Source organism: Bombina bombina, chromosome 6, assembly GCF_027579735.1.
Source record: "Bombina bombina isolate aBomBom1 chromosome 6, aBomBom1.pri, whole genome shotgun sequence".
Taxonomy (NCBI): domain Eukaryota; kingdom Metazoa; phylum Chordata; class Amphibia; order Anura; family Bombinatoridae; genus Bombina; species Bombina bombina.
Window position 1 is genome coordinate 623,695,675 of NC_069504.1, and position 20,258 is coordinate 623,715,932.

General features: G+C 39.9%; 1 protein-coding gene across 1 annotated transcript in view; it reads right to left on the reverse strand.

The window, feature by feature from the left end:
• SLCO3A1 (solute carrier organic anion transporter family member 3A1) overlaps nucleotides 1-20,258 on the reverse strand; it is an 858,554-nt gene that overhangs the window by 251,687 nt on the left and 586,609 nt on the right. Inside the window, exon 7 of the mRNA XM_053717636.1 lies at nucleotides 15,570-15,708. Within this exon, the coding sequence (XP_053573611.1) occupies nucleotides 15,570-15,708 (139 nt within the window). The remainder of the gene's footprint in view (nucleotides 1-15,569; nucleotides 15,709-20,258) is intronic.

Consider the following 20,258-nt stretch of genomic DNA (forward strand, 5'->3'; position numbering starts at 1 on the left):
GCATTACCCTAAAGTGATCAAGCTCTTTTTCTGGAAATACAAAAAACCTACACCCTCTCATTAACCCCCCCCCCCTTAAAAAGACAATCTAAAAAAACCTACTCTAAAAAGTAGGTTGCATAAAAAGTTTGAGCGGTAAATGCAATTGTGTTCACGCAATCACATTTACTTTCAACTTTAGGAGCATAAATTACAGCAAGTTTGCGCAAATTAATTTTGTGGGATAATTTGAACAGCGTGCCACTTCTAATATGGATTTGAGCGTAAAGAACACCCCAAGCTTGTGATCGCTTTTATGCTCCTCATACTAACGATAGCGCTCCACTTGTAATCTAGGCCTATATATACTTAAATTCTTAGTCTAGCTAGCAAATCAGATGCGCTTATTATATTTATGGTGAAACCACCAAAAAAAAAAAAAAAAACATATTAGTCTATTTCTTTATGTTCCTAAGGCTACATTTACAGGTTACAGGGATTTTCTAGCAAAAGTGTATGTCTTTATAAACTAATTTAATAATGAGTTCAATTTAAATAATATAATTGTAACTAAGAATGCAGCTAACAAGATATATTAGCAGTACTGTTACAGGTGTTTCTGGTCCATACTTATGGGGACATTCTGATTAAACAATAATTGCATGCTCTACACCATGACATAATCTATTTTATGTACATAGCTTACTATAGGTTGATTCCAATCTTTCCATTTGTGGAAACTCATGGTCATGAATGCTTGTTATAGTGACCATGTTTGGACTTAGTGTGCATGGAGGCATGTCCTCTATAAAAACACGGGCACGAAGGCAAAGAGGCCCATTAATCTAGCTCCGTATGGAGCTTGAGGGCCCGTGTTTCTGGCGAGTCTTCAGACTTGCCAGAAACAGCAGTTATGAAGCAGAGGTCTAAAGAGCAGGCGGACAGGAATCGCCACAATTCAACCCGATCAAGTACGATCTGGTTGATTGACACCTTACTGCTGGCGGCCCATTGGCCACGAGTCTACAGGGGGCGGCGTTGCAGTGCTGAATACGGAGAGCGTATTGCTCTCCGCATTCAGCGAGGTCTTGCGGACCTGATTCGCACTGTCGGATCAAGTCCGCAAGACCTTTAATAAATAGGCCTCAAAATCTTGTTTAAAGGAACAGTCTACTTGATTTTTTCTATTCTTTAAAAAGACTGATAACACCTTTACTACCCATTCCCAGCTTTGTACAACCAACATTTTATATTAATATGCTTTATATCCTCTTTAACTTTGCCTGTTTCTAAGCCCTGCAGGCCGTATTTTATCTCAGTGCTTTTTATTAGATTGTTACTGCTAGATAGTGCTAGTTCATGTGTGCAATATAGAAATAATTGTGCTTACTCCCGTGGAGTTATGCAGGAACCAGCACTAATTGGCTAAAATGCAAATTTATAAAAAGCATTGAGATAAGGGAGCAGTCTGCATAGGCTAGATACAAGGTAATGATAGAGATAAACAGTATAATAAAGGGATAATTTAGTCCAAATGAAACTTTCATGATTTCTCATTTACTATTATCATTTTTTCTTCGTTCTCTTGGTATCTTTATTTGAAAAAGCTGGAAAGTAAGCTTAGGAGCAGGCCCATTTTTGGTTCAGCACCCTGGATAGCGCTTTCTGATTGGTGGATACATTTAGACACTATTTAGCAAGCACTAACCAGGTTGCTGAACCAAAAATGGTCCGGGTCCTAAGCTTACATTCTTGCTTTTTCAAATAAAAATACCAAGAGAACAAATAAAAAATTATAATAGGTGTAGATTAGAAAGATGCTTAAAATTGCATGCTCTATCTGAATCATGAAAGTTTAATTTTGACTAGACTATCCCTTTAATATCAGTCTTTGTTTATCCAAAACTGGGGAATGGGTAATAAAGGGATTATCTATATTTTAAAACAATAACAATTTTCAAGTAGACTGTCCCTTTAGGGGTTTCTTAGGAAGATGCAATGTTACAAGGTAGTAGGTTCATGATTTACAGTTTAAATAATATTAAAATCCAGTAAAAGAAGATATTATAAGTACTTTTCATAGAAAACTTGTAGTAAACATTTTGTTTTCAGTTCTCACTAAAATAGAAACAGTGCTTTAACAAATGATAGTTATAGAAAAAAAATGTGCATAGTCCCATCTTGACAACCTAAAAAACTCATTCAGATGGGCAAGTAGTGGTGCGGATGTTAACAGATAACAATAGCTATCTATCACCTAGATTACGAGTTGTGCGTTCATCTTTTAACTCTGAATAAAATGGTAATTTCAGCGTTAAAACAGCACCACAGCCATTATGAGTCTTGTCGGTATAGCTGAAACCACAAGCCTTTTAGCCTATAACGCAACATAAGTTCCACACACATAAAAATGATGTTTCTTCGTGGGACTTCCATAGTGCTGCCATTACGAGTTTTGCGGTGAGGCTAAAAAGCTTGCGTTGCACCCTATACCGACAGGATCCGTTCTGCAATCTGAGAGCAGTAGTTATGAGTTTTACGCAACAAAACTGTTACATAAAACTCATAACTAAACTGCTACAAAGTACACTAACACCCATAAACTACCTATTAACCCCTAAACCAAGGCCCTCCCGCATTGCAAATACTATATCAAAGTTATTTACCCCTAATCTGCCGCTTCTGACATGGATGCCACTATAAAAAATTATCAACCCCTATTCCACCGCCCTCCCGCATCGCAAACACTATTTAAATATTATTAACCCCTAATCTGCCGTCCGCCCACATTGCCCCCACTATACTAAAGTTATTAAGCCCTACACCGCCGCCACTATAATAAACCTATTAACCCTAAAACCACAAGCCCCCACAACGAATTATACTAAATTAAACTATTAACCCCTAAACCGAAAGCACCCCACATCGCAATAAACTAATTTAAACTAGTAACCCCTAAACCTAATGCCCCCCTAACTTTATATTAAAAATACAATTTTCCTATTTTAAATTAAATTAAAACTTACCTGTCAAATTAAAAAAAAATAAGTTTAAACTAGCAATTAAACTAATATAACTATTAAACTAAAATTAAACTAACTACCAATTAAATTAAACTAAAATACACATTAAAAAAACCCTAACACTACATATTACAAACTATCTAATTACAAAAAAAATACTAAATTACTAAAAAATAACAAACACTAAATTACGAAAAAATAACAAACAAAATTATCCAAAATAAAAAAGAATTACACCTAATTTAATAGCCCTATCAAAATAAAAAAGCCCACCCAAAATAAAAAAACCTAGCCTACAATGAACTACCAATAGCCCTTAAAAGGGCCTTTTGTAGGGCATTGCCCTAAGTTAAACAGCTCTTTTACCTGTGAAAAAAATACAAAGATCCCCCAACAGTAAATCCCACCCCCCAACCAACTCCCCAAAATAAAAAACCTAACTCTAACAAAAACCTAAGCTACCCATTGCCCTGAAAAGGTCATTTGTATGGGCATTGCCCATTAAAGGGCATTTAGCTCTTTTGCATTGCCTTGAAAAGGGCATTTCGCTTGTTTACGAGAAGCCCAAACCCTAAACTAAAAAGAAAAAACACCCAAAAAAACCCTTAATAAAAACCTATCATTAACCCCTGAAGATCCAGTGTTTGAAGTCCCGCTTGAATGATCTTCCATCAGGTGGCAAAGTCCTCATTCAGGCGGCGAGAAGTCTTCATCCAAGCGGACTCTTCTATCTTCATCCAGGCGGCGAAGTCCTCATCCAGGCGGCAAAAAGTATTTATCCAGACGGCCTCTTCTATCTGCATCCAGGCGGCATCTTCTATCTTCATCCTGGCCATGCGGAGTGGGTCCATCCTGAAGACATCTGGTGCGGAGCATCCTCTTCATACGGTCGCCACTGTACACTGAATCTTCAATGCAAGGTACGCGATTCAAGATGGCGTCCCCTGCATTCCTATTGGCTGATATTATTTTGGAAATTCAAATCAGACAATAGGTTGAGAGCTACTGAAATCCTATTGGCTGTTCAAAACAGCCAACAGGATGAGAGCTTCTGAAATTCTACTGGATGTTCAAATCAGCCAATAGAATTTCATTAGCTCTCATCCTATTGGCTGTTTTTTTTGGGTGTTTTTTTTTTTTTGTAGTTTAGGGTTTGGGCTTTTCATAAAACAAGCTAAATGCCCTTTTCAGGGCAATGCAAAAGAGCTAAATGCCCTTTAAGGGCAATGCCCATACAAATACCCCTTTCAGGGCAATGGTTAGCTTAGTTTTTTCAGATAGTTTTTTTTTTACTTTGTGGGTTTGGGGGGTGGAGGTTTGTAATGTTAGTGGGTGTTAGAATTTTTTTTTTATAAGCTAAAAGAGCTGCTTAACTTAGGGTGATGCCCTACAAAATGCCCTTTTAAGGTAGTTTAAATGGGTATTAGAATAGGAATAATTTTTATTATTTTTGATAATTTGTTTGTTATTTTGTGTAATGTATTTTTTCCTTTTTGGATGGGTTTTTATTTTTAGATTAGGGCTTAGGCATTTCATAAAAGAGCTGAATGCCCTTTTAAGAGCAGGAAAAATAGCTAAATGCCCTTTTGGGTAGATTGGGTTTTACTTTATTTTTATTTTGTGGGTTTGGGGGTCACCAGGAGGAGGCAAAGACACCCCAGCCAAAGGCTTAAATCCTTACTCCACTTCCTCATAACCCTAGTCATTCTGCTGAGGTAACAAAGAACGGTAGGAGAAATATCAGGGTGAAAAAGGTGCCAGAAGAAAAAAATTAAAATTTAGTGCCGCCCATCGGAGAACACGGGTGGGAGCTGTGGACTCTTCCCATACAGATGGAAATGAAATTATCAGTTAAGCATAATTTATGTTTTCCATCTTAATATGGGAAGAGTCCACAGCTGCATTCCTTACTTGTGGGAAACATATACCCAAGCTCTAGAGTACACGGAATGCTAACGGGAGGGAAAAAAGAGAGGCGGACCCTAATTTGAGGGCACCACAGCCTGCAAAACCCTTTCTCCCGAAGGCTGCTTCAGCAGAAGCTTAAACATCAAACTTATAAAAATTTTGGGAAAAGTATGTAAGGAGAACCAGATAGCCGCCTTACAAATCTGATCCCTAGAGGCCTCATTTTTGAAAGCCCAAGAGGAAACCACTGCTCTCGTAGAATGAGCAGTAATCCTCAGAGGAGGCTTACGTCCTGCCGTTTCTATGTTAAACGGATGACACTCCTCAGCCAAAAAGATAAGAAAGTCGAAGAGGCCCAACGACCCCTACACTTCCCAGAAAAGAGAACAAACCGAGAAAGAGGTTTGTCTAACTTCCTTTGTGGCCCGAAGATAGAACTTCAAGGCACAAACTACATCCAGAATACGTTGGAAATGTTCCTTCGACGAAGAAGGATTAGGACATAAGAAAGGGACCACAATCTCTTGATTGATGTTGCAAATTGACACAACCTTAGGAAGAAACCTAACTTGGTTCATAGAACAGTCTTATCTGCAAGAAAAGCCAGATAAGGAGAAATGCATTGCAAGGCAGCAATCACAGATACTCTACGTGCAGAAGCAATAGCCAGTAGAAAAGGAACCTTCCAAGACAATAATTTAATGTCCACTTCATGCACAGACTCCAACGGAACCCGTTGCAAAACCTTAAGGACAAGATTTAAACTGCAAGGAAGAGCCTAAGATCTAAACACGGGTATGATCCCAGCAGAGCCTTAACAAATGGCTGCACATCTGTAAGCGCTGCAAACCTATTGTGCAGTTACACAGACAGGGCTGAAAACTGTCCCATCAGGGGACTTAGCAGAAAGCCCTTCTCCAAATCATCCTGGAAAACAGAATAAGTAGGTCCTCCACACCTTTTGATAGATGTGACGAGCAACCAGCTTACAAGCTTGATGAACAAAGAGACCTTGGTAAGCAGATCTCTGTGACAAAGGTAACTTCCACGGAGGAGATGATGGCATCCCCACTAGATCTGTGAACCATATCCTTCGCAGCAAAGAAGGAGCGGTCAGCATCACTGAAGCCTGCTTGACTCGAGCCATTACACTAGGAAGTAGTGGTAACGGTCGGAAAGGATAAATCAGATTGAACCTTCAAGGCACCGCTAATGCATCTGTTAGCTCCGCTGAGGATCCCTGTACCTCGACCCCTGTCTGGGAAGCTTGGTATTGATACGTTATAAGATCTTCATCTTGCAAATCTCTGCAAACACTCGGGGTGGAGAGACCAATCTCCCTGATGGAAGGATTGTCTGCTGAGGAAATCCGCTTCCCAGATGTCCACACCCGGAATGTGAATTGCTGACAGCGAACAAATGCGGGTCTCCCCCACACCAGAATCCGAGATACTTCCCTCAACACCATGGAGCTTCTCGTTCCCCCCCTGATGGTTGATGTAAGCCACCAAAGATATATTGCTTGATTGGAATTTGATTAACTGGGACAAACCCAGCAGAGGCCAAGCCTTCAGAGCATTGTATATTGTCCGAAGATCCAAAATGAGATCAGGAGGGAGCTTTACCTCCTGAGACCAGAGGCCCTCTGCCTTTCTGGCACCCCAAACAGCTCCCCATCCTGACAAACTTGCAACCATAGTCACAGTTACCCAGGATGGTTTTGAAACAGACGTCCCTCAGGACAAGTGATCCGGACAAAACCATCAAGAGAGCGATTCTCCCTGTTGAGACAGATCTGAATGATTGCCGTTCCACTAGTTCAGCATGCACAGTTGCAACAGTCTTAGGTGAAACCTGGCAAAGGAAATGATGTCCAAGCTGAACACCATGAGACCAATCACTTCCATACACCAAGCCACAAATGGCCTTAAGGAGATCTGGAGGGCAAGGCATGTTGAAGTTAGCTTGCAACATCTCTGGTGTCTCATGTCTATGGAGACTATTATAGTACACGAAAATTCTACCCTGGTACTTGATACAAGAGAACTCTTGAGATTATCTTCAACCATGGGATCTAACAAGACAGAGGAGATATTCCGAATGGTCCACTCTTCGAAAAATTTCTTTAGCTAGACCAAACAGAAGGGAAATAACTGGAAGTGCTGGTCCAGGAATGCAAACCTTAGGAACTGGAAGTGGTCCTTGAGGATTGGTACGAGAAGGGAGAATCCTTCAGATCTATCATGGTCATGACAGAAATTTCCCTCCTTCTTAGGGACCACAAAAAGGTTTGAATAGTATCCCAAACCTCTCACTGCTATAGGCACCGGGACAATAACTCCTAGAGGGCAGATCCCGTACACACGCCAGAAAGGCTTCCCTCCTTACTGGTCAGGAAGACAGGAGGAATCTGCTCTTGGGTGGCTGAGACTTAAAACCTATCTTGTAACCCTGAGCTTTGACCTCCAGGACCCATGGATCCTGCACGTCCCTGAACCAAGCGACTGAAAAGATCAACATACTGCCCCCTACATGATCCAGAAGAGGACCGGGGACCGCCCATTTATGCAGACGTCGACTCAGCGGGATTCTTGCTCTGCTTGGAGTTATTCCAGGACTGAGCCAGCTTCCAAGAGCTCTTGGTTTGCTCCGGCTTATCGGAGGACTGCTGACATGGGCTTTATCAGAACGAAAAGAATGAAAATCATCCCTTAGATTAGTTCATATATTCTTGTGGTAGGAAGGCACCCTTGCCCCCTGAGACCGTGGAGATAATTGAGTCCAGGCCTGGACCAGACAAAATCATTCCCTTAAAGGGAGGGAAGAAGACCTGAACAGAAATAGCTGAAGCCATAGCATTCAAGCGAATAAACTGCATAATAGCAGCACAGATAAAAGAATTAACAACCCTCAAGGCCGTAAATCTTTTCTGAGAAACATTGAAGGGACCCTTCAGCCCGATCAATCCCATAAGTAGTTGTGCCTGAAGGTAGTTTCTCCAGTAACCGTTGAAACAAATATCCTGTATGTTGAAACATCCTTCTTAAGAGAGTTTCCATTCTTTATCCATAAGCTCTACAAACGAAGAACTAATCTCAAGCAGGATAGTAGTACGTTTAGCAAGGGTGAAGATAATGCCATCCCATTTAGAGACGGAACCTCACAACTTCATTGAGAGTCCAGGAACAGGGACAATTTGTTAAAGGGAGAAAAGGAATCCAATCCTGTCCCATTCATTCATAATAATGTTCGCCATCTAACAGGAGCAGGGAAGGATAAGGTACCACCCTGTCCTCAAACTCTATTCAATTTTGGAATTAAAGGTGCATCAGGCATCTTGGCCTCTGGGACCTCTGAATTCACTAAAAACTTCCTTTAGAAGAAAGCACAAATTCCTAAACTAAAGCCTGGTTCCTCCGCACCCGGAGGTTTAGAGGCAGCAGACTCAGACCCAGAATGTTCATACTCTGAAGTCTCAGAAAGAACTTCATCCTTGGATAACCCTCAGTTAAATCCAATAAATTATCTGATGTACTCTGGGAAGGAGTGAAATATGTAACCTTTCGCTTGCGCTTAGCAGGCCAAGGTAAAGCATTAAAGGCCGCAGACACTGCCGTCTGAACTGCGCAGTAACGTCTGGTGAAAAAAGGCCCCCTCCAGATGGAGGATTAGCAATGCTATGGGAAAACTGCATGTGTAGTGATATAAGAATGTAGGGTACGCACCTCACTGGACGACAACAGCTCAGAGGTGCACGGCTCCGTGGTATCAAACATGTTTGATCTTATCACATTATCAAGGCATATGGAACATAATTGAGAGGGCAGAACTAAGGCCTCCTCACCATATAAACAGGAATTACTCATTAGGAATAGAGGGAGTGCCCTCTAAAGTAACAGAATCCTCCATCGCTAGTGCAATAACTGGAGAACTAGAGAAATAAAACATCTTATTTTATTAAAAAAAATGGCACCTTTATACCCCAATGGCTGGGGCACTCACCACCTCCTATGACCCAGACAGTATAGAGATTTATGACTCCTCTCTGATAGACACCCGGTCAGGAAAAAGGGAATTAATTACATGGTGCACAATGCAGGACCGTTCCTGCTATGAGAAAGCGAGCCAAGCTTGTAAGCTGCATGGCTCTCAAAGTGAAAGTGAAACCTGTATATTCCATAAAAGTCTATGAGCCCATAACATCTCACACATAAAAGCAGCATAAAATCAAATAAACATATGATTATTCCCCCCTGTTCAATAATCCCCCTAAGGAGATATTAACCCTTGATTCTATACAGATAAAAGGAGTCACACTGTGACACTGTCATCTTGCATTATCATACATGTATAAAAAATGAAACAATCTTACCAGAATCTATGCCATGGAACAGGAACATGGCCCTTCAAGTGTGACAGATAGTAGCATTGCTTCTGACATGGACTTGAGTGAAGAAAGCAGGCAGCAAAACTCGTCAACGCTGATTGCCTATCGAGCTGTTAATATGAGTCGGGATAGTTTCACAGAAAGACTCTCCCTGCATCTCCGGTCTCTAACTTTCATCCATAATCTCAACGAGAGGCTGATAGGACTACTTAAAACTCCAGTCCCATCTCGAAGAGTACTACCCTCTATAAGAGACTACTGCAAAATCTTCTAACACTGCCAACCTCCTGTGACAAAAGGCAAAGAATGACTGGGGTTATGAGGAAGTGGGGGAGGTATTTAAGCCTTTGGCTGGGGTGTCTTTGCCTCCTCCTGGTGGCCAGGTTAAGAGTTTCCCACAAGTAAGGAATGCAGCTGTGGACTCTTCTCATATTAAGATGGGAATATAGTTTAATTTAGGTTGTTGCAATGTGGGGGGCTGGCGGTTTAGGTGTTGATAGGTTTATTTAGTGGCAGTGATGTGGGAGGCCAGAGGTTTAGGGGTTAATAACTTTATTTAGTGGCAGCAATGTCGGGGAGCTGCAGAATAGGGGCTAATAGATTTTTTATAGTGTGGGCGATGTTGGGGTGCAGGGGAATAGGGGTTAATAATTTTAGTATAGTGGCGGCAATGTTGGGGGCGGCAGATTAGGGGTGTTTAGACTCGGGTTTATGTTAGGGTGTTAGGTTTAAATGTATCTTTATTTTTCCCAATAGACATAAATGGGGCTGCGTTACGGAGCTTTTTATTCTGCGATCACAGGTGTTAGGCTTTTTTCTGACCTGCTCTCCCCATTGATGTCTATGGGGAAAGCGTGCACGAGCACGTCAAAACAGCGCATGTATTGTGTGCAGTATGGAGCTTAAAACCACCATATCGCACGCACAAGCAGGCTGTTTGAAAACTTATAATGGCTGCGCTATAGGGGGTTAAATAACGCAACTTTTGTTGCGTTCCTTAATTTCCCTATAGCGCACATAACTCGTAATCTAGGTGAGTGAAAATTGGGATTTAGAGATCTCCTTTAAAAACTCAATTTAAAAAAGACGCCAGTACTATTTGTGACAATCAATACAGTGCGAATGTGACAATCACAAAAGAAAAATTAAATATAGTACATGACTTTGCAGATGTAAGTATGTAAGCATGCTGAAATGACTTTTCCTACAGACCCCCTTAGCTGCATTGTATAGGATATGAGCCAAATAATAGCAACAAGACTTATTTGTTAAAGAACCAGTAAATACAGTAGATTTCTACAATCAACATATGCGTGATAAAAAGACAATGCAATAGCACTTAGGGGGGTAGTTATCAAGCCGTCAACCTCAAATACGCTGGAATTCCGCAGCGTATTTGTGGCGAGGCTGATTCGCCTTAGTTATCAAAGGCTCGAGACCGGCTAAAGTAGAATTTAGTGACGTAAGCTTCGATCTGCCGGACTCAGTCAGACACAGATCGATTCTTACGTCACTCCAGATGTTCCGCACACAAGTGCGGCACATTCTCACTACTTTTGCTAGTTATCAAATGACTAGCAGGTACGCTCGGCACTTTTACTGCCCAGCGTACCTGGTTTTCAAACCGCCACCCCTGGAGGCGGCGGATCCCATAGGAATCAATGGGAGTCTGACCATAGCGAAAGTACAAGTTCGCTGCTGCCAGACATCCCATTGATTTCTATGGGAGCTGTCTGCACCTAACACCCTAACATGTACCCCGAGTCTAAACACCACTAATCTGCCCCCCTACACCGCCGCAACTAAATAAAGTTATTACCCCTAAACCGCCACTCCCGGAGCCCACCGCAAGCTACTCTATACATATTAACCCCTAAACCGCCGCTCCCTGACCCCGACGCAACTATAATATATGTATTAACCCCTAAACCGCCGCTCCCGGAGCCCACCGCAAGCTACTCTATACATATTAACCCCTAAACCACTGCTCCCGGAGCCCACCGCAACTATAATAAATGTATTAACCCCTAAACCGCCGCTCCCTGAACCCACCGCAACCTATATTAAACTTATTAACCCCTAATCTGCCGCCCCCTACACCGTCGCCACCTATAATAAATTTATTAACCCCATCCTGCCCCCCACTACGCCGCCGCCACTGTAATAAAATTATTAACCCCCAAACCTAAGTCTAACACTAACCCTAACGCCCCCCTAACTTAAATATTAATTAAATAAATCTAAATAATATTTTTATTATTAACTAAATTAATCCTATTTAAAACTAAATACTTACCTTTAAAATAAACCCTAATATAGCTACAATATAAATAATAATTATATTGTAGCTATCTTAGGATTTATTTTTATTTTACAGGCAACTTTCAATTTATTTTAGCTAGGTAAGCTATTAAATAGTTATTAACTATTTAATAGTTACCTAGCTAAAATAAACTGAAATTTACCTGTAAAATAAATCCTAACCTAAGTTACAATTACACCTAACACTACACTATACTTTAATAAATTATTCCTATTTAAAACTAAATACTTACCTGTAAAATAAACCCTAATATAGCTACAATATAAATAATAATTATATTGTAGCTATCTTAGGATTTATATTTATTTTACAGGTAACTTTGTATTTATTTTAGCTAGTTAGAATAGTTATTAAATAGTTATTAACTATTTAATAACTACCTAGCTAAAAGAAATACAAAATTACCTGTAAAATAAATCCTAACCTAAGTTACAATTAAACCTAATACTACAATATCATTAAATTAATTAAATAAACTACCTACAAATAACTACAATTAAATACAATTACATAAACTAACTAAAGTACAAAAAATAAAAAAGCTAAGTTACAAAAAATAAAAAATAAGTTACAAACATTTTAAAAATATTACAACAATTTTAAGCTACTTACACCTAATCTAAGCCCCCTAATAAAATAACAAACCCCCCAAAAATAAAAAAATGCCCTACCCTATTCTAAATTAAATAAAGTTCAAATCTCTTTTACCTTACCAGCCCTTAAAAGGGCCATTTGTGGGGGCATGCCCCAAAAAGTTCAGCTCTTTTGCCTGTAAAAGAAAAATACAACCCCCCCAACATTAAAACCCACCACCCACATACCCCTAATCTAACCCAAACCCCCCTTACAAAAACCTAACACTAATCCCCTGAAGATCATCCTACCTTTAGTCGTCTTCACTCAGCCGAGCAGCGATGGAACTGAAGTGGACATCCGGAGCGGAAGAAGTTAATCCTCCAAGCGGTGCTGAAGAAATCTTCCATCTGATGAAGTCATCATCCAGGCGGCGATGAAGAAGTCTTCGATCCGGGCGATGTCATCTTCAAAGAATCTTCAAAGAGGCGCTGAAGAGGTCTTCTATCCGGGCGATGTCATCTTCCAAGCCGGGTCTTGAATCTTCCTCCCGCCGACGCGGAACCTCCTTCTTCACCGACGGACTACGACGAATGAAGGCTCCTTTAAGGGACGTCATCCAAGATGGCGTCCCCTCAATTCCGATTGGCTGATAGGATTCTATCAGCCAATCGGAATTAAGATAGGAAAAATCTGATTGGCTGATTCCATCAGCCAATCAGATTGAGCTCGCATTCTATTGGCTGATCGGAACAGCCAATAGAATGCAAGCTCAATCTGATTGGCTGAATCCATCAGCCAATCAGATTTTTCCTATCTTAATTCCGATTGGCTGATAGAATCCTATAGAATCCTATCAGCCAATCGGAATTGAGGGGACGCCATCTTGGATGACGTCCCTTAAAGGAGCCTTCATTCGTCGTAGTCCGTCGGTGAAGAAGGAGGTTCCGCGTCGGCGGGAGGAAGATTCAAGACCCGGCTTGGAAGATGACATTGCCCGGATAGAAGACCTCTTCAGCGCCTCTTTGAAGATGACATCGCCCGGATCGAAGACTTCTTCATCGCCGCCTGGATGATGACTTCATCGGATGGAAGATTTCTTCAGCGCCGCTTGGAGGATTAACTTCTTCCGCTCCGGATGTCCACTTCGGATCCATCGCTGCTTGGCTGAGTGAAGACGACTAAAGGTAGGATGATCTTCAGGGGATTAGTGTTAGGTTTTTGTAAGGGGGGTTTGGGTTAGATTAGGGGTATGTGGGTGGTGGGTTTTAATGTTGGGGGGCTTGTATTTTTCTTTTACAAGCAAAAGAGCTGAACTTTTTGGGGCATGCCCCCACAAATGGCCCTTTTAAGGGCTGGTAAGGTAAAAGAGCTTTGAACTTTATTTAATTTAGAATAGGGTAGGGCATTTTTTTATTTTGGGGGGGTTTGTTATTTTATTAGGGGGCTTAGATTAGGTGTAATTAGCTTAAAATTGTTGTAATATTTTTAAAATGTTTGTAACTTATTTTTTTATTTTTTGTAACTTAGCTTTTTTATTTTTTGTACTTTAGTTAGTTTATGTAATTGTATTTAATTGTAGTTATTTGTAGGTAGTTTATTTAATTAATTTAATGATAGTGTAGTATTAGGTTTAATTGTAACTTAGGTTAGGATTTATTTTACAGGTCAATTTGTATTTCTTTTAGCTAGGTAGTTATTAAATAGTTAATAACTATTTAATAACTATTCTACCTAGCTAAAATAAATACAAAGTTACCTGTAAAATAAATATAAATCCTAAGATAGCTACAATATTATTATTATTTATATTGTAGCTATCTTAGGGTTTATTTTACAGGTAAGTATTTAGTTTTAAATAGGAATAATTTATTAAAGTATAGTGTAGTGTTAGGTGTAATTATAACTTAGGTTAGGATTTATTTTACAGGTAAATTTCAGTTTATTTTAGCTAGGTAAGCTATTAAATAGTTAATAACTATTTAATAGCTATTGTACCTAGTTAAAATATATTGAAAGTTGCCTGTAAAATAAAAATAAATCCTAAGATAGCTAGAATATAATTATTATTTATATTGTAGCTATATTAGGGTTTATTTTAAAAGTAAGTATTTAGTTTTAAATAGGATTAATTTAGTTAATAATAGAAATATTATTTAGATTTATTTAAATAATATTTAAGTTAGGGGGGCGTTAGGGTTAGGGTTAGACTTAGGTTTAGGGGTTAATAATTTTATTACAGTGGCGGCGGTGTAGTGGGGGGCAGGATAGGGGTTAATAATTTTATTATAGAGGGCGAAGGTGTAGGGGGGGCAGGATAGGGGTTACTAGGTATACTGTAGGTGGCAGCGGTGTCCGGGAGCGGCAGTTTAGGGGTTAATACATTTATAAGAGTTGCGGCAGGGTCTAGGAGCGGCGGTTTAGGGGTTAATACATTTATAAGAGTTGCGGCAGGGTCTAGGAGCGGCTGTTTAGGGGTTAGTAACTTTATTTAGTTGCGGGGGGCTCCGGGGGCGCCGGTATAGGGGGTAGAACAGTGTAGTTTAGTGTGGGTGCTTAGTGACAGGCTAGCAATAAAGCTGGGAAAAAGCCGAAGGGCAGCGAGATCGGATGAGTGATAACTATCACAGTCCGCTGCTCATCGCCCCGCGGCTTTTTGACAGCTTTTTTTGATAACAGGCTAACGTATTCAAGGTCCGCGGCGGCGAAGGTAGGCAAGCTTAGGCGGGCGTATTGGGCCGGCGAAGTCAGAAAAGTAGACGGCTTGATAACTACCCCCCTTAGTATGGACTTCAAGTGAGTAGTAGATTTTTTTCTGACACCCATCAGCCAATTATAAATGCATATACATATAGTCTGTGAATTCTTGCACATGCTCAGTAGGAGCTGGTGATTCAAAAATTGTAAATATAAAAAGACTGCACATTTTGTTAATGGAAATAAATTGGAAAGTTGATTAAAATTTCATGCTCTATCTGAATCCTGAAAGTTTAATTTTGACTTGATTCTCTGCTTAATAAAACAACAACTATAGTTTTAACCTATACCAGGAATAATAAGTAGGTAATCTAAGATATCCAAACATAAATTATGTAGTATCAATACATAACTATATATTAGAATATTGCATATTTAAAATACTTAATAATATTCACATGTAGATAAAATTAATATCAAACTAATATTCAAATATGTAGATAAAATCAATATCAAGTCAAATTATATTACATCTGTAAATACATCTCTACCAGAAAAGTAGAGATAATAAATGTGATCATGATAGGTAATTTTTCAAAAACTGTCCAAACGATCCACGTAGCTACATAGATAGATATAAGATTATATTATAATAAATATGACCCATTTATAAGCTCACCGTTTTAGTGCAGCCAGCAAAGCAGGCGGACAGATAAGTAATACCATCGGCACCACACACAGGAGTAAACGAGTCTGTTTGGCAGTCACAGTTATTGTTACAGGAAGCATATTGGTCCAGTGAAGAACCAAGTGATGTGCTGAATAAAAAGAGAGAAAAAGTTTGAATTATTTTTTGCAAAATGTAACCCCTACGGGTACACTATGGTCCAGATTACGAGTGGAGCACTATTTAATGCTCCCGCTCAAGCGTTAACTGTGCTAGAAGTAAGCTTTTTGCATGTGTTGGGTTGCGCTCGTATTATGAGTTCAAAGTAAACTGTTTTCATTTGTGCGCTAATCCAAAGAACGTAAAAAGCCGAATTTACAATATAGAGCTTGCGATAACCTTAACCCCCATAGAAGTCAATGGAGCAAAAAAAATTCACATATTCTCAAGTGCGCTAACTCGACATGAAAATATGAATATTTGACAATCCAATATTCTTCACAATATCTGATGTTTTTTGCACAAATATAAATATATATATATATTCTAAAAATCAAGGAGGGACACCAGCACTAAAACTATAACACCTGTCACTATTACTAAGTAGAAGGAAGAGTAACTTAATAACCTTGAATAAAGAAGAATTTCTATAGTGATATTGTTAGAACAGTCTCACTATGGAATAACAGTGTGTGATACAAAGGTATACAAAGATATAATGCGCTCAATATTTGTATCAGTATTGTGTATTCGTGCTGCCTACGTGTTGATACAGTGTACCCTTGTCACTGTTGTAAATAGAAGTAGGAAAGTGGATATCAAATCAAATGAGAAGGCGCACAGCGATACAATGTGATCCAGTATAATGCTGGCCTCATTTTTTTGAGATAACTAATAAGTGTTCAATAAAGTTCCTGTTGACAATTAGTTATTTCTTTGATTTTCAACAAATCTTTGTTTAAGGTAAGTATATTGCGCTTACCAGTGGGTACCTCAGTCGTATGAGGTAAGTTGTCAGCTCTTAGAAATAAAGGTGATCCCTTGGCTCTTTAAGCAATGGTATCCTGGTAGTTCCGTGGGTGTTTTCTTTGCAGCAATGGAAATCCTGGACTCTCTCAGCTTTCTTTCTAATCTTTCTCCTGGTGGTGAGAACCTCAGTCCCGTCATGCAGTCGTGTGAGTTGTAGATAGGAAAGAAAAAGACATGCACATAGCGTAATAATCAGTTCTGGCAATGTGCACAGGTTTTTTTTAAGGGTTTATTGGGTGGGTTTTAGTTTTAGGTTAGGGCTTTGCGCTGCAATAGAGCTAAATGCCCTTTTAAGGGCAATGCCCATCCAAATGCCCTTTTCAGGGCAATGGGGAGCTTAGGTTTTTTTAGTTAGGGTTTTATTTGGGGGGTTGGTTGTGTGGGTGGTGGGTTTTACTGTTGTGGGGTTGTTTGTATTTTTTTTTACAGGTAAAAGAGCTTATTTCTTTGGGGCAATGCCCCGCAAAAGCCCCTTTTAAGGGATATTGGTAGTTTAGTTTAGGCTAGGGCTTTTTTTTATTTTGGGGGGGCTTTTTTATTTTGATAGGGCTATTAGATTAGGTGTAATTAGTATAAATATCTTGTAATTAGTTTTTTATTTTGTGTAATTTAGTGGGGTTTTTTTTTTTTTTTGTAATTTAGGTATTTGTATTTAATTTAGTTAATTGTATTTAATTTAAATAATTTATTTAATTGTAGTGTAGTGTTAGGTGTTAGCGTAAGACAGGTTAGGTTTTATTTTACAGGTAAATTTGTATTTATTTTAGCTAGGTAGTTAGTAAATAGTTAATAACTATTTAGTAACTATTCTACCTAGTTAAAATAAATACAAACTTGCCTGTAAAATAAAAATAAACCCTAAGCTAGATACAATGTAACTATTAGTTATATTGTAGCTAGCTTAGGGTTTATTTTACAGGTAAGTATTTAGTTTTAAATAAGAATTATTTAGTTATTAATAGTAGGTTTTCTTTAGATTTAATTTATTTATATTTAAGTTAGGGGGTGTTAGGGTTAGACTTAGACTTAGGGGTTAATAAATATAGTATAGTGGCGGTGACGTTGGGGGCGGCAGATTAGGGGTTAATAATATTTAACTAATGCTTGTGATGCAGGAGTGCGACGGTTTAGGGGTTAATATGTTTATTATAGTGGTGGCGATGTCCGAAGCGGCAGATTAGGGGTTAATAAGTATAGTGTAGTTGTCCGCGATGTCGGGGGAAGCAGATTAGGGGTTAATAAGTGTAAGATTAGGGGTGTTTAGATTCGGGGTTCATGTTAGGGTGTTAGGTGTAAACTTTAAATGTGTTTCCCCATTGGAATCAATGGGGCTGCATTACTGAGCTTTACGCTGCTTTTTTGCAGGTGTTAGAGTTTTTAAAAGCCGGCACTCCCCATTGATGTCTATGGGGAAATTGTGCACGAGCACGTACAACCAGCTCACCACTGACTTAAGCAGCGCTTGTATTGGAGTGCGGTATGGAGCACAATTTTGCTCTACAATCACTTCTTTCCTAATAACGCCGTGTTTATAAAAACCTGTAATACCAGTGCTGTAGGAAAGCGAGCGGTGAGAATAACGTGCAAGTTAGCAACGCACCCCTCACCGCAAAACTTGTAATCTGGCCGATAGGAAATATGTACACAATGTATATATAAAATATATATAAAAAAACACAAATTTCAGAACAAAATGGTTCTTCAGGCAAAAGTCAGTATTTATTGTGACCTCCTTTGGCACTAAGCCGATATTGAATTATTTTGGGGAGACTGGAGTTTTCTGAAGTTATCTTCTTGTATATTATACCAGGCTTCTTTCAGCACTTACCAGAGTTCTTCTTTAGATTTAGGTTGTCTTTTCTTTCTTTCTCTGTCCAGGTGATTACATACTGCCTCTATAATATTCAAGGCTGGACTCTGTGGAGGCCAGACCATTACTGTCAGTGTTTTAACAGCTGCTTTTCTCTCCAAATATGATTTCACTGCATTAGCAGTGTGCTTGGGATCATTATCATGCTGAAAAATGAAACCATTCCCACCAGGCGCTTTCCAGAAGGAATGGCATGATGGATTAAAACCTGTCTTTACTTTACAACATTTATGATCCCATCAATTTGAACAATATCACCAGCCCCACTGGAAGAAATGCAGCCCCAAACCAGGACAGACCCTCCACCATGTTTCACTGAAGGCTGCAAGCTTTTATTCTTCCATTTCTCTCCAACTCTTCTTCTCACATATTGAGGCCCATTTATCAAGCTCCGTATGGAGCTTGAGGGCCTGTGTTTCTGGCGAGTCTTCAGACTCGCCAGAAACACAAATTATGGAGCAGCGGTCTAAAGACTGCTGCTCCATAACCCTGTCCACCTGCTCTGATGAGGCGGACAGGAATTGCCACAATTCAACCCAGTCGAGTACGATCGGGTTGATTGACACCTCCCTGCTGGCAGCCGCGGCGTTGCACCAGCAGCTCTTGTGCTCTCCGCATTCAGCGATGTCTGTCAGACCTGATCCGCACTGTCAGATCAGGTCCAACAGACATGTGGTAAATCGGCCTCATGGTCTACGATTGGACCCAAAAATTTCAAAATTGGATTTGTCACTCCATAACACTCTTTTTTACTGATCTTCATTCTAATCTTTGTGAGCTTTAGCATATCTTAGCCTTTTCACCCTGATGCCCTTCCGAAAAAGTGGTTTTTGGCTTCTTCTCTTCCACAAAGAACATTCCTGATCAAGCTTCTTCGGACTATGAAAGGGTCAATTTGGCATCTCGATGAAGCCACCAGATGCTGAGCCAGGTTCTTGCTAGACATGTGCGGTTCGTTTCGGATTAATTCGGAAATTCGGTAAATTCGGTAAATTCGGAGATTCGGATCGATTCGGATTTCCGAATTAAAATACTTCCGAATCTACCGAATGAATCCGAAATAGCTGCCGTATCTCCGAATAAATCCGAATTAGCTCGTTAAGATTCGGCATTTCCCCATAGGAAACAATGGGAGTTTCGGCTGAAAAAAAACTAACACCGCAGCCCCATTGTTTCCTATGGGGAAACACTAAGTCTGCACCTAACACCCTAACATGTACCCCGAGTCTCTAAACACCCCTAATCTAACACTTATTAACCCCTAATCTGCCGCCCCCGCTATCGCTGACACCTGCATTATTTTATTAACCCCTAATTTGCCGACCGAATATCGCCGCCACCTACATTATAGCTATTAACCCCTAATCTGCTGTCCCTAACACCGCCGACCCCTACATTATAGTTATTAACCCCTAATCTGCCTCCCCCAACGTCGCCGCAATCTAACTACAAGTATTAACCCCTAATCTGCCGACCCGATATCGCCGCCGCCTACATTATAGCTATTAACCCCTAATCTGCTGTCCCTAACACCGCCGACCCCTACATTATAGTTATTAACCCCTAATCTGCCTCCCCCAACGTCGCCGCAATCTAACTACAAGTATTAACCCCTAATCTGCCGACCCGATATCGCCGCCGCCTACATTATAGCTATTAACCCCTAATCTGCTATCCCTAACACCGCCGACCCCTACATTATAGTTATTAACCCCTAATCTGCCTCCCCCAACGTCGCCGCAATCTAACTATAAGTATTAACCCCTAATCTGCCGACCCGATATCGCCGCCGCCTACATTAT